Genomic DNA, 14,614 nt, shown 5'->3' on the forward strand with positions numbered 1-14,614 from the left:
AAGACAATATAAGCCCTCACGAATGGTTGTCTATTATAGGATATGTATATTTTAAGTATTGATACATTTATTGATCAAATTATAATTTTTTTTATCATTGCACATATTTTTCAAACAATAATGAGAGAAATAATAATTTTAATAGGATCGAATTAGAATTACATGTGTATTTAAATTATAACTAGCATGTAAATTGCATAACATTTAATAATTGCATTTAGTATCGTCAAAAATTTTTACGAAACAAATCATTATTCAGAAAACTTTATATAGAATTTTTTAATGTAATCCTACTTGCAGAAAAAGATCTGTGAAAAAGGAAAGCCGCATCTCTCTTCCAGTTTGGAAGATCCAATGGGCGCATGTGCGCATCGAGTGTAGAAAGTTTGTACTAGTCTTTGGAGAACCGTGCTTTGGACGCTATGTCTTTCCTGATTACTTTCTTGTACATTTAATTTTACTCATAATGACAAACGTCATAATTACAACTTGTTTTTAAAAATATATGGAACAGGTTTTATTGGCGGAATTGTAAATGTGTATGTACAGTTAACGTGAGTGACGTGAAAGATTACAATTTTGCTTTATTTACTTCTCGAAATATATACGAATTTCAAAAAGTACTACCGACTATGGCAAAGTTCTTGGCAACCATAAAGGCAATAATTACACGTTTGGTGTTTGCATCGCATGGTTTCATCGCTATTTGGCAGGTAACGACTTTCAAGAGAAATTCATATTTCTGGTACCTGAGCTGTCCTATCTTGTTGCTGTTCGTCGAGGGTATTTTCACGCTTACTATAAAGGAAAATCAGGAATGGAAATGGTATGTGAGTTGTCGCAAATATTGTTATACTTTCAAGAAGTTTTAATTATGTATTGAAAAGTATGATGAAATTAAAAATCGTTTAATAACTTTCTTTAACTTTTAAAAAAATTGAAGACAATTAAGGTACAGATTTTTAACTAATTAATTTCTATTTATAAATATACATACAGAGAACTAAATGGATAATATAATTTTTTCTTTAGATAATTTTAAATAGATTTTATACTAACAGAATTTTAATTTATAAAATTCCAGAATTAATTAGATACTTATAATTTGCAACTATGGATTATTTCAACAATTATATAAACTATATATTAGAATTAATATGTAATCTTTTTTATTCATATTATAACAAAATATTGTACAAGGTTTTTGTATTTCTACATCCAATTCTTTGTTAAACTATAATTATTGTTATTTAGTTATAGTTATAGAACTGAAGTATTTATTTCATAACATAATTATTCTATGAATTATAAGATTTGTTATTTATGAAAGGACAAGAAGCCATTCGCACAAAAATGATATATTACAACATTATTATTATTATTATGTCAAACAATTTATATAATAAGTAAAATATATAATTGTAAAGCAGACAAAGTATCCCCTAAATATTGACACAGTGTTTGTATGTGGATAAAGTGTACTAACCTGAGTTAAAAAGTCCTGTACTATTTTGCAAATTTCGCAATTATTTTTTGTTATCCAATGAACAAAGGGTATGAAATCAACGCACAAGACAACTTTAAGGTATCTTTAAAAGTTCTTTAAGAGAAACATCTTTAAAATGCTTCATAAAAAACTCTGAAAAATAAAGTTCTCTTATGCTTCAATTTTACCAACTTAATTAACAGCTTTTAGAAATTAATATTTCATTAACTATTGTAAAAATTACAAAACAATAAAGGACTTCTTGACTCAGTTTAGTTCGCTCTACTTGTACATAAGCGCTGTGTAATTAATTAGAGGATACCCTGCATAACTTAATGTTATTAATTTTATTTATTTTATGATCGTTTTGAGGGATACGTTAATAGATAATTGAATGCACACGAAAGTAGCTGCAAAAGCAAAATATAAAAGTTACATTTTATTATCTCTTACTGTACCATTACCTAATCAGCATTTCATGCCTATTATAGTTAGTATAGAAAATATTATAATTACAAAATTGGATTAGAGACAGTATTCTCATTGTGAAAATTAATGTAAAGAGATCTCTCGAAAAGTGTGTATACGTTGTAAAACCATTTGTCATTTTGACAAACGGAAATTAGAGCATTAGTAACATGAGCCGCTGAGTTAGAATCTACTTTGTTCGGTATACGAGCAAGCATATCAAAAATTATTGACTTCTGCGAAGAAGTGAACCGTGACCTGATTCTATTTACCTGATTCATCAATCAATCGAATTAGATGTAGTGCAGAACATCTTTACATTATATACTAACGCTCAAAAGTTTTATGACAATATTTTTCAAAATTACCTTATCATTTGCTATGTTACATATATTACGTATTTACGTATTACATAAAATAAACTATATATAAACAAAAAATATTGTAAATCAACATACGTTAGAGAACAGCAATGTTCTCTCTCTCTCTAACTTTGACCGATTATTGGCGCTCTCTAACGTATGTATATTGTACATTTACACAGTCGGATCTTAATTCTTATTTCTTAATTGTAAACTAACTTTGAATATTAAAATTAAGTATTACAAATTAACAAAATTAACTTTTTCTCATATGAAAATTTAAAGAGGTGTTTAGGATCATTATCTTGTTGAAATATTCAATTCCGAAAAGTATTCTTTCTTGCATAAGGTAGCATATGTGTCGCATTCTGGACATTTAGGCGCGTATGGTTGGTGTGGCGGGCGCGAGAAGTAGAGTCTTGGCTTCTACTTGATTAACGCATCAGCATTACTTTTTAATTTTTTTCGTCTCTGGACGACAAACTACCCGTTGTTGTATCCTTGGGTGTCAGGACAAAGTTGTAAGTTCGTTAAGGACAGGTTGGAGAGAATAAATCACTTTCCGTGTTCACACACTAACACACTTACTTTAATTAATTTTATTTACAACTTTTATTTTATTGATTAACAATAGTATTTCGAATTTTGACAATGTTTTTATCTAACAAGGGAACGTTTTTAGGTACAAATAATTGATCTCGATGAAACTTAGTGGGTGTGTAGAAGGGTCAAAATTGTAATGTAACGTACATTTACCTTTTGCCCAAACTGCTTTTTTTAGCAGCTAGGGGGCGCTGAACTTTTAATAGGTATTAACGAGTATCGCGCATGAAATGCTTCCTAAGAAAAATTAAAAACCTCCAAATTGGTTATATGAAAAAAATAAGATCATCAAAGTGTTCTTGAGTGGTCTCCAAAAGAAACGAATTGAATATAATGAGCAACTCATTTATTTTTATGACACAAAATCATTACAATAATGGAATTCTGAAGAAATGTTTAAAACACATAGTTTTTGTACACTATGCACATAATATAAATGAAATCTCTTCACACAATACACACAACGGGTAATATACAGTAAAAAAAATTCAGATCAGCAGGATTCTAAAAATCTGGAGATTGATCCTCTAAATATCCAATTTGTACCAAGCATATTTCAATAAATTAGAGAACGTCGGCGAAGAGAACTGATTATGTATTAATGATTGTAGCATGATTATATTGTTTCTCAAATGGAGATTAACATCGTACTATTCAGCAGCACTAGATCTAAAAATCGTTTCACGAAGTTCTTCCAACATCGAAAACCATATACGTCCAATAGCTATATTTGTCCTTTTTGGAGTCACGAGATGAACAAGTTTCTTATCAAAAACAATAAAACGATAGAACAGGGCAAATAAGAGTCGATTTTAACAAATATTTAGTACAAAAAATTATTAATATGTTATTAACTTTCGTATAAATATTTATATGTGTACATTTATCCTAAAAAATTCTAATTTAAAAAGCAGTATGCAATAAAAGAGAGAATGTGAGTTATATGAAACTACAAGATTAAGGAAATAAACAATGATATAAGAAATATTAATTTATTTAAAAATCAAAAACACGACGTAAAAAAAATGCTGATAACACTTCATGGAAAAAACTATCGAACTTGCGAGTAAAACGGTTAGAAGTCATATTATGAGAAAGTCATGCATGACGTAATAATTTTAATGAAATATTATGTATACTATTTGTTCTCAAATAGTTTTTTTAATAATCTGATAGTATTTTTTCACAATGGTAAAATGGAATAATATTGTAATATACAAATGTTTTTTAGGATCTACTTTTAATGCTAATGTAACTTGAAACAGATGTAATGTATAAGAATTTATTATTTATTACAATTGCTATATTACAACTGTTGTATTTCCAGGTTCTGTCCATCTGTATTTTTATATCTTAGCAGCGTAGTACCTGCAATTTGGTTGTTAGAACTGGATAAAGTAGACATGAGGCTAAAATCTCGAGGAACGAATATTAATATATCGGAGAATATCGATTTATCTAATCTGGCAGCTGATGATTTAAAACATCTGGAAGAAGCTCTTGGCGTGGGTATCATTTTTATTATTTTCAATTCTTTAAAGAAAATTTGATGGAAAATTGATATACAATTTTTATAAATTATATGTACGTGTATATAAGATATTTCTAGAAAAAAATTGCGATAAAGGGCCTAGCGGAATAAGTATGGTAAAAATGACCCAATATCTTTTTGAGTTGACCTTTTTTTCTAAACAATAAGGATCTTATTTTAGACCGTACATGTGAAAACATAATCAATACTAGAAATTACATTCCTATAACAATCGAAGTTGGATCTTTAATGCTTAAATAATTCAATGTGAATTAATTATACAGGGTATCCCATTTTAAATAATGCATTAAGATTTTTCCAAAACTATGGTAGATACGGAAAAATGTTTCAAATAAAAGTTGTATAGTTCAGAGGGGGACATAAGATGATATCATTGGTTTGACCTTGAGTAGCATTATCAAGGTCAGGGCAAGGTCATTTTGAATCTTTTAAATGGAGAGAGAGAGAGAAAGAGAGAGAGAGAGAAATTTGTCAAGATCAAGGCCATTGGAGGTTGTACTTCTTATTTTCATTTTTACGTAAAAATGAACTTTTAGTGCAAAAATGAAAATAAGACGGATAATCTCCAATGGCCTTGATCTTAACAAATGTTATCCAGGACATGATGCTGAACAACGGTCAAAAGGTTTTAACCGTCGATCGGACAACTTGCGTAATGCTAATGCCGACTATACAGTAGTTATTGTACAGTTATTGTAGTGTTTTGGAAAGCTCTCAAGGTAAGCTACAAGAATATGTAATGAAAAATAGTGGGTTTAATTTAAGAAATTGAAGGTGACCTTTATGTGACCTTTAAGCGACTATCCAAGGTCAAATCAATGGTACCATTTTATGGCTCCCTTGAAACCACACAACTTTTGTCTGAAACATTTTCTTTTAAAATGCAAGGGAACGGCAATATTTGGATCCGTCGATTAAAATGGGTCTCTGTATGTACATGTATATACAGGGTGATTCAGCACAACCCAGGTGTCCCTGAAGAGACGTATTCCTGACCAAATTCTAAGACGATTTTTTCTTTACGAAAATTTGGAGCCCCGATAGAATCACCATTATCTCCTATCGTGGCTGATTTGGTTATGCAGGATTTGGAGAATGTGATGCTGGGGTTACTAAATTTCCCTATCTCTTTTTATTATAGATGTGTAGATGATATCGTCATAGCTGTTTTTACATGCTATCAGCGAAGTTCTTAATAGATTCAATGATTATCATCCCAGATTACAGTTTACGATAGAGATAGGGGGAAACAAAATTAATTTTTTGGATACCACAATTATAATTGATAATAGTATAATAATATTAAATTTAATTGGTACTGGAAGCCAATACTGTCGGGCAGATTTTTAAGTTTTTGGTCCTAACATCCTTTTCCCAAAAAAGAGGCATAATTATGGGACTAACAGACAAAGTATGTCTTTTATCACATCCAGAGTTTTATCAAAAAAATCTTGAATTAATTGTAGAGATGTTATTGAAGAATGATTATCCTATCCATTTCATTTTTGAGACGATAATGGTAGTGAGAATCAAATGTTTAATCAATAAGAAAACTCTGAAACAAAAATCATAGGAAACACCTAAAGTTATAAATGTGACCTCAAAATGTAAATGGCTTATCTTTCCGTATGTTAAAAGTGTGTTGGAAAAATTTAAAAACGTGTTTAACAATATGCAACAAAAAGTCACTTTGTACAGCATGAATAAATTAAATCAATTCATTAAATTATATAAGAATCTCTGCCAGATACGAATAAAATAATGTAGTTTATAAAGTTAAGTGTAATGATTGTGATGCATCCTATGTTGGACAAACTAGCAGAAAATTGAAAACGAAAATATCGGAACATTTTAATCATATACGTAGAAGAACAATAACACATTCTGTCATTACAGGCCATAGGATACATCACAATCATGTTTTTAATTGGAATAAAGTCAGAATTCTGGATTTAGAAAGAATGTACAACAAAAGGCTTATCTCAGAAATGCTGCATATAAAAAGTCAGAAAAATAAGTTAAATTTGAAATACGGATACAGAGGGCTTACATCAAATTTACAACGATTTGGTTAATTATTTACGAATTTATGTACACGCAGTGTACGGTGTTTATCTATGTGATCTACACGTTTAAGAAAATGTACATCATTTTACGGTTGACCATCATCTAGTCAACGTTTGACGATAATTTTAATTTTATTCGTGACAATTCTTTATATAATTTTTTAACAATTGACGTGTAGGAAAATGCATAATTTTAATTAGTTGCTTGTCATCTGGTTACAATAATTGGAGGTGAGTAATTGGTACACTAATAGTAAAAAATAAATTTCGCTTATTATTTCAACCTTTTATAAAATAATTATAGCAAAGATACGCGCAATCCTTTCCATTGAGCTTAGGAGCTGATTGAGAGTACTAAGGATGGGTCTTATTCCTTCTACAATTGTAACCATAGCAAGAAACATCGTATATAGCAATGCGTCTGTAATGTGTAGTACACGAATTTTCAATAGGTTGTAATCTCTCTTTCACAATTTGTAAGTGTTTTATACACGAAAGGTTTACGTTGAGGATGGCTCGAACTTGAGCCGAAACATACGAATTTAAATTTATACTTATGATTAATTAAAATTTTTATAAATTAAAAAACATCTTAATTTACGCACTATTAACTGCACCGATTTCTATTGCCTTTATGCTCATATTTATTAGAATTCATTTAATTTAATTACATTTATTAATTAAAGTAAGCTCTTGTTTTTGTTATTTAGGTTGATATTCGTTTACCGGATATACAGATTTCCACAGAAACATGGGTTACTTTGATCGAACAATTTTTAATGTTAATTTTGATAATTGGCCGATGGATGTTGCCGAAAGGTGACTTGACTCGAGATCAGTTAAGTCAGCTGCTGTTAGTCTACATTGGTACTGCAGCTGATATTATCGAGTTCTTTGATTCGTTCAAGGAAGACAGGATAGCAAGAGAGCCTGTACTTGTGTACTTGACATTAGGCATTTGGGCATGGTCTCTCACGCAGTTCACAGTTGTCCTGACTGCCACCAAGTCTAGGAAGTCTCGATTGTCATCTGGTAGCGTTACCAGGAAAAAAGTCCGAACGGAAACCAGTTGCTGCAGCATTGATGTATGGGGAATCGCCCTGAACATGATTCTTCAAGTATGTGTTAATGAATAGTATAAAATATATCTTAAAATAATCAGAGATTTGATTGTCTTTTTAACTATTACATTGCCTGAATCATTTACATAAAGCACCTTCAAAAATATATAAAGTACCATAGAAATTATTTGAAGTTATACTTTTGTGTAACAATAATGAAAAAAATATGAATTAAGCAAAAAAAATTAGTTGTTGGTGCTATAATCTTGAGGATCCTCAAAATGTTTATTTTTGGCCTTTTTGATACCATTTTTCTCAAAATTGTGACGTGATGGCTAACTTTTGTTAACGGATTCATGTTAAACATACAAAAATACATCGGAAATGACTATTCGCAATCGCACAGCAAAAAAAAGGTTAAATGTTATTCCAGATTATAATCAGACTATAAAACTGCATCGAAATAATAAAAATATTTTGAATAATAAAATAAAAGGTATGATAAATCATAGCAAATCTAAAAAAAAAACTCTTTCTCTCTTAATATATATATATATATATAAGTTTTAAAATTTATTTGAATTCATAAATACATATATGTAATATACAACATCCGCTAAAAATGTGGAAACACTTGCAATGTTTTTGCATTTCATGTAAAGTTGAATATCTCAGTGAAAAAAAAATAATAAAGAAATTTTCAACCACACATTTTAAAACACAAAAATATCCTACAAAATTGAATACAAAAATTTCACATAATAAAAAATTCGATATTTTTGCAAAAAGTCATCGTATCAAATTTTTTCAAAAGCTTTTAAAAAACTCAGCCTAACTTTAAAATATTTTTACATTAAATTTTGTACGATTATATTTCATCGTACTGCGGCGCTTCAAAGTAATACAAAAATATTCCAAAATCGATTTTATGTTATTTGGAAACAAAATTGTAGAAAAGAAAATTTGAACGCAAATTTAAAGGCCTCTCTTTGTGTTTTAAAAAATGACATGGTCGAAAACTTTTCTACGACCTTTTTCAACTAAATATTCGTAAATATTTAACTATTCGTGAAGTGCGAAGAAATCGCATTTCCAAACTTCTAGCCGAAGCTCGGGGGTATATCTAAAACAAATATTAAATACAGACAACGAGCAATTAAGAGTCTTAATACGCGATAGTTGATGCGATTATGTTAATAACATATGTTTCAAATCTCACATAAATATAATAACCGAACGTTTCGGCTCAATTCGAACCATCTTTAGCAGTTTTGCATAACTAAAATCTAGAGACACAATAGTGTCTCAGCGCTAAGCATGGCGCGAGACACTGCCGTGGCTCTTTTACGCGAACCGGCAAGTTGCGCCGGATCGAGATTATTAGGATCTTAATAACGGCTGTCCCGATCGAGTTTTAAGTACACTTAATCGATACCTTACACTCCGATTCTTTTATACGTGCTTTTATTTTTTTTTTACGTGCCCTACAAGCGGAGATATTATGACGTAAAGTCCGGATCTACTACTTTTCAGATTCAGATACGTCGTCTGTTATCGTCGTCGACCAGCTTAGAATGTATGGTTCATTTTTTCGATAATAGATGGCTTTTGGTTATTACTATCTAACCAGCAAACCAGCGTTGGCAGCATTGCACATTTGCACGTGACCACACATGATGGCTGTAACGCGCGCGGCGCAAATTATTCAAAATGAAATATCGAGACCATCGTGGAGGTTTGAGTGTAAAGTATTCGTTGTCGAGGAATATTCATTGACGCATTAAGTGTTTAGCGTAGGTGTTGTCTGCGAGTTCGCCGTCGAGGAAGTGGATATCTAGGTGTTCGTAGGAGAAACTGAGTGTCTAGGTGTTCGCCATCGAGAAACTAAATGTCTAGGTGTTCGCCGTCGAGGAAATGGGTGTCTAAGTGTTTATCATCGACGAAATAGTATCTCGGTGTTTGTCATCGAGAAAATGAATGTCTTGATGTTCGTCGTCGAGGAATTAAGTGTCTAGATGTTCAGTAAGACATGAAATTACAGCAACGGATCGCTTCTGATTGATTACGCGATTATGCGATTCGCGGTAAATACGCCTCATGGGACTCCAGCATTAGAATTTGTAACTCGTAATTTGCGTCAACCAATCAAATCGTATCAAATTGTATTAGCTACTACGCCTTATTCTAGTTGAGACGATTTGATTGGCTGACACAAGTTACGCTTACCCAAGTTAGCTGTATGTGAAGGCAGCTTCAACTGTTGCGGAGCGGATCCGTGAGAGCTCGTTAATATTGAACGATATATAAAAGAATACACCAATAGCGATGAGCGCTCACGGATCCGCTCCGCAACAGCTGAATTCAATTGAATCTGCTGAACGCGATTGTCGTGCTCAGTTTTCCAGTTTCACCTCCCACTACAAAAAATCATAGGAATACTTGGTCTATGACCTCTGTTACATGGCACGCTTAATGGGGTTTAATAACAACCGTAGTCATGAAATTGGTCAATCATATCTGTTTCTCGGAAGAATAGAACGACATTCATATAAAAGATTTGATATCAACAATTGGCGCCAAATTAAATCCCATACCAAACATATCAAATAAAGAATATAATCCAAGTGGTACTATATTTAACTTTTGTACAATGAAACGTAAGTATATATCTTTGTATTCCTTTCGAAGGATCTTTCTATTCCGATCCAAATGACTTTAATTCTTCTTATATGAAATTTTTGTATTGTAATTCATTCAAAAACATTTTCCTTTCCAACCAAAGTAGTAGTTATTTCATTCTCCTTCAAAACATTATTTACAACGTTATGACAAAATTGCATTACCTTGTATTACTTCCATTCAAATGTTACGATAAAAAATTAAAGAAGTAAACACTTGGCGCTGCTGGATCACAGTATAAGGACCCTAGCACACAAAAAATTTAGACAGTAAGACGTAAGCAGTAAGAAAATCAACATAGTGGATTGATTACTGCTTACGTTATGATCTTACGGACTTTACTGTGATTGGTCAATTCGCTTATTGCTTATATTTTACTAAAGTTTTTTTGTGTGCCATTGCTATAATACGGTATTAAAATCATGAACGTAATATTCAGAATAAGAAAAATAAGAAACATTCCCATGAGAGTAAAAATGTTCATCGTGTATATATATGCGATTAGATCAGAGCCCGGCAAGATATAGAATGAAGTTTACAGCGTGAGCGCCCAAAGCGGGTGGACCTCATGTTACGAGTGTCGTACGCTCCTAAACGTCGAGCGACATTTGGACTGCGCGTGGGGCGAGCGATGAGAGGAGTAGCGGAAGACGGAGCCTCTTGAAAATCGGCTGAGAAGTGCAAATCTTCCCGAGCCTTGGATTAGATTATACAGTCGTATAAGTTACGAAAGTTGTGTAAGCTACTGGATTTAAGTGTATGAATAAATAAACTTGTATTTGTAAGATATGCGTTACGAAAATAAAAAAGAAGTTATAACAGTAAATTTCTTTTTATTCAGTGTATAACTTCAGATTAAATTCAGTATTGCATAAAAATTGTAATTATCTTTTATAATAATAACAACAATAATAATAATAATTTTATTGAGTTCAGTGGTAACACAGAAATTATTTATTTCTGTTAATTATTAAAATTTTTTAATTGTTTTTATAATTTTTCTTATTCGATCCAGCAGGGTCAAACGTTTACTACTTTAATTTTTTGTGATAACACTTGAATAGAAGTAATACAAGGTAATGCAATTTTGTCATAACGTTTTGAATAACGTTTTGAAGAGAAAGGAGAATTAAATAACTACTACTTTGGTTAGAAAGGAAAACGTCTTTGAATGAATAGTAATATAAAAATTTCATATAAGAAGAATTAAAGTCATCTGGATCGGAATATGGGAAGATTCTTCAATAGGAATACAAAGATATATACTTAGGTTTCATTGTACAAAAGTTAAAGATAGTACCACTTGGAGAGATTATATTCTTTATTTGATATGGTTGATATGGGATTTAACTTGGCACCAGTTGTTGATATCAAATCTTTTATACGAATGTTACATAAAATTTTGTGGAATTTAACTTGACGCCAGTTGTTGGTATCTAATCTTTTATACAAATAATACATGTAATTAGAGTTAAGCAAATAACAAAGATAGTACCACTTGGAGAGATTATATTCTTTATTTGATATGGTTGATATGGGATTTAACTTGGCACCAGTTGTTGATATCAAATCTTTTATATGAACGATACATATCAGAATTAATATTATTTATTTAATTTGGTATAGGATTTAACTTCGCACCAATTGTTGATATCAAATATTTCTTTTATACGAATTTTATATGAATAATACGTAAAATTTTGTGGAATTTAACTTGACGCCAGTTGTTGGTATCTAATCTTTTATACAAATAATACATGTAATTAGAGTTAAGCAAATAACAAAGATAGTACCACTTGTGTTTTACTTTTTAATTTGATAGAATTTAACTTGGTTAGTTAAGACTATATCATTTAGGTTTTAATTTTTAATTTCGTACATTAGTTTTTTTTTGAAGTCTTTATAACTCGAGACTGGACCATGTATAAACTTTGCAAAGCAAGAGTAATGAGGTCATGATGCACCATCAGGTAATTGTACGAAGAAGTAAGTGCAGCATGGAAAGTCTCTCAGATTGCCAAATCTAGAGTGTGTAACCGTCAGCCAGGTATTTAACTAAGTGCGAGCTACTGCAATCCATAACTGGACAATAAAATACAATAAATTAATTTAAGATCGACGCAATGGATAAAACCAGTATAAATTTCTTATATTGTAGGATAGAATGCTCACAAAAGCAGAGTCACGTATGTAAATGATGCATGCTGTACTCTATTATTTCTTCCTTTCGATTACTTGATTGTGTACCAAAAATTTTAATTATGCAAGACTGCAAAAGATGGTTCGAATTAAGCCGAAACGTTCGGTTATTATTGTATTTATGTAAGATTTGAAACATATGTTAATAATATAATCGCACCAACTACAGCGTATTAAGGCTCTTAATTGTCTCTATTTAATATTTGTTTTAATATCTCTAGAGTCCAACTCTGAATATATTCGGTGTATATCTACATATATCAATTGTATATATTTTATATTTTGCAGGATGGACCATTTTTGGCATTTCGTTTGATATTGATAATTCATTATCAGATAGTTAGTTACATGAATATATTCTTCACGTGCAAGAACACATTAGTGATACTGCTGCAATTGTATCGACTTTATGTAGTACAAACCGAAAACAAAAACAAACGGAACAAGAAATACAGCAAAAGGAATGTATCAAATATCAACATTATTTCCCGAGGTGATATGTATAAAGATGTAAGAATGAAAGCTTTGAGAGATAATAATAAATATAAGAATCGACGTGATAAGGATGTAGAAGCAAATTATAGTGAAACTGAAGACTCGAGAGAAGATATCGATAAATTCGATTCGTCCCCAACAAATGTCGAGGGCTCCAAACGGTTAGTATATTTTAACTATTGTTAAGCTATTTTTATATGAAAAAAATCAGGAGACGTACAGCTGTGTCTCGGCTCTAAAACAAGCGCAACTACATGTTATGGCCTGTGGCGTAACTTCAAAATTTGAACCCGGGAGCATGACTTTTTGAAACCATGTCATTGAAAAGAGTAATTATAATACATTTTCCTTAATAATTAGATTAGGCTTAGGTGGTTTAAATAATATAAAGTAAAAATCCAATTATGTATCTGTACACTTATATATTTATTTTAAATAAGAAACAATACAGGAAATGAATTGCAAAACACGTAATATCATAGGAGAGAAAAGTAACACGTTCTACCACGAACTACAGCGAATAAGCGACGAACGATTTAATTTTCTGCTTAAACGTTTTCGAGTCCCACAAAAGTGCGGGGAGACGCTTTTAACGCTATTTATATCATGCTATCTTCATCGTTTATTACACGTAAAACAAGGATAGAATGACACAAATAGCATTAACAGCGTCTCCCCAAACAGTGCGTGGTTTACACATTTAGTAAGTTGATTAGGTATATTTAACAAAAATCACCAAATATTCAGAATATATATTGATGTGATACAATAGTTAGTACGTAAATACGCCTAATTTCGTGTAATTTCGGATGAGGATAACTGGTCGCGACAGACGAGATTCCTTGAGACGATACACCTGCATTTGAACAATATCGCGAACAACACAAAATATTTCATATCGCTGTAATGGACGCTAGTCAAAGTTTTCCTGAGGAATTACATTTTCTCTTAAAGTTTTGGCAACTAGTACAAATTATCGGTGATGACTGAAATATTTTTTATGAATGAAAAACAGTAAATAAAATATCAACTTGAACATCAAAGTTAAAAAATACATTAATAACTAACATCTAAAAAATACATTTGACTGTTATTAATTATCACGTAGAAAAGAATACTCATCTAATAATTTTACTTTTAATGTACAAAAACGTGTTGAAGTATAAGTGAATAACGTTAGATGGCATTCGCGTGCGGCGCTCGGTAGTCGAGATGAATCATGTTCTCTCACTGTGTCTTCCTTGATCAACTAGCGGACAGATCGTATGTTAAATTTATACAAAAGCTTACTTTTGCTTTTGTCGTATACAGCTCGTTGTCGTAAGCCTCTGTTAATCAAGCTAATGTTGTTTTTAGTTTAAATTCAAATAAACGACAAGTGCGGTCATTGTTCGTGCTACTCTAAGCACTCAGATAATAAACGTGTGTTCTGTTGTCTCACAAGTAAAACTCTTATCGTTCTTCGTTTCATCCCGAACTCTGCTTACTATTAGATTCGATCGGAATTATCTCGATAGGATCTATCAAGCTTCTCGTCAAATATTGGCAACGAAGTTTCAACAAAACGAAAAAGCGCACGTGTTTGACTGTTGACAACCGGATATAAATTATTGTTCGAAGCTAGACCTTAAAATGCTTAAATA

At 31.2% G+C, this 14,614-nt stretch overlaps 1 protein-coding gene across 1 annotated transcript; it reads left to right on the forward strand.

The window, feature by feature from the left end:
• Positions 1 to 632: 632 nt before the first annotated feature.
• LOC108728372 (transmembrane protein 26) lies at positions 633 to 13,674 on the forward strand (the record flags this gene model as incomplete). The annotated part of the gene is made up of 5 exons (XM_018456894.1): positions 633 to 826; positions 4,247 to 4,424; positions 7,248 to 7,655; positions 12,765 to 13,132; positions 13,618 to 13,674. Coding segments are annotated over exons 1-5 (1,205 nt in total), but the record flags the coding sequence as incomplete, so codon positions are not given.
• Between the last annotated feature and the right edge of the window lie 940 nt (positions 13,675 to 14,614).

Source organism: Mycetomoellerius zeteki, unplaced genomic scaffold (assembly GCF_001594055.1).
Source record: "Mycetomoellerius zeteki isolate Tzet28-1 unplaced genomic scaffold, Tzet1.0 scaffold114, whole genome shotgun sequence".
In the NCBI taxonomy this organism is placed as follows: Eukaryota; Metazoa; Arthropoda; class Insecta; order Hymenoptera; family Formicidae; genus Mycetomoellerius; species Mycetomoellerius zeteki.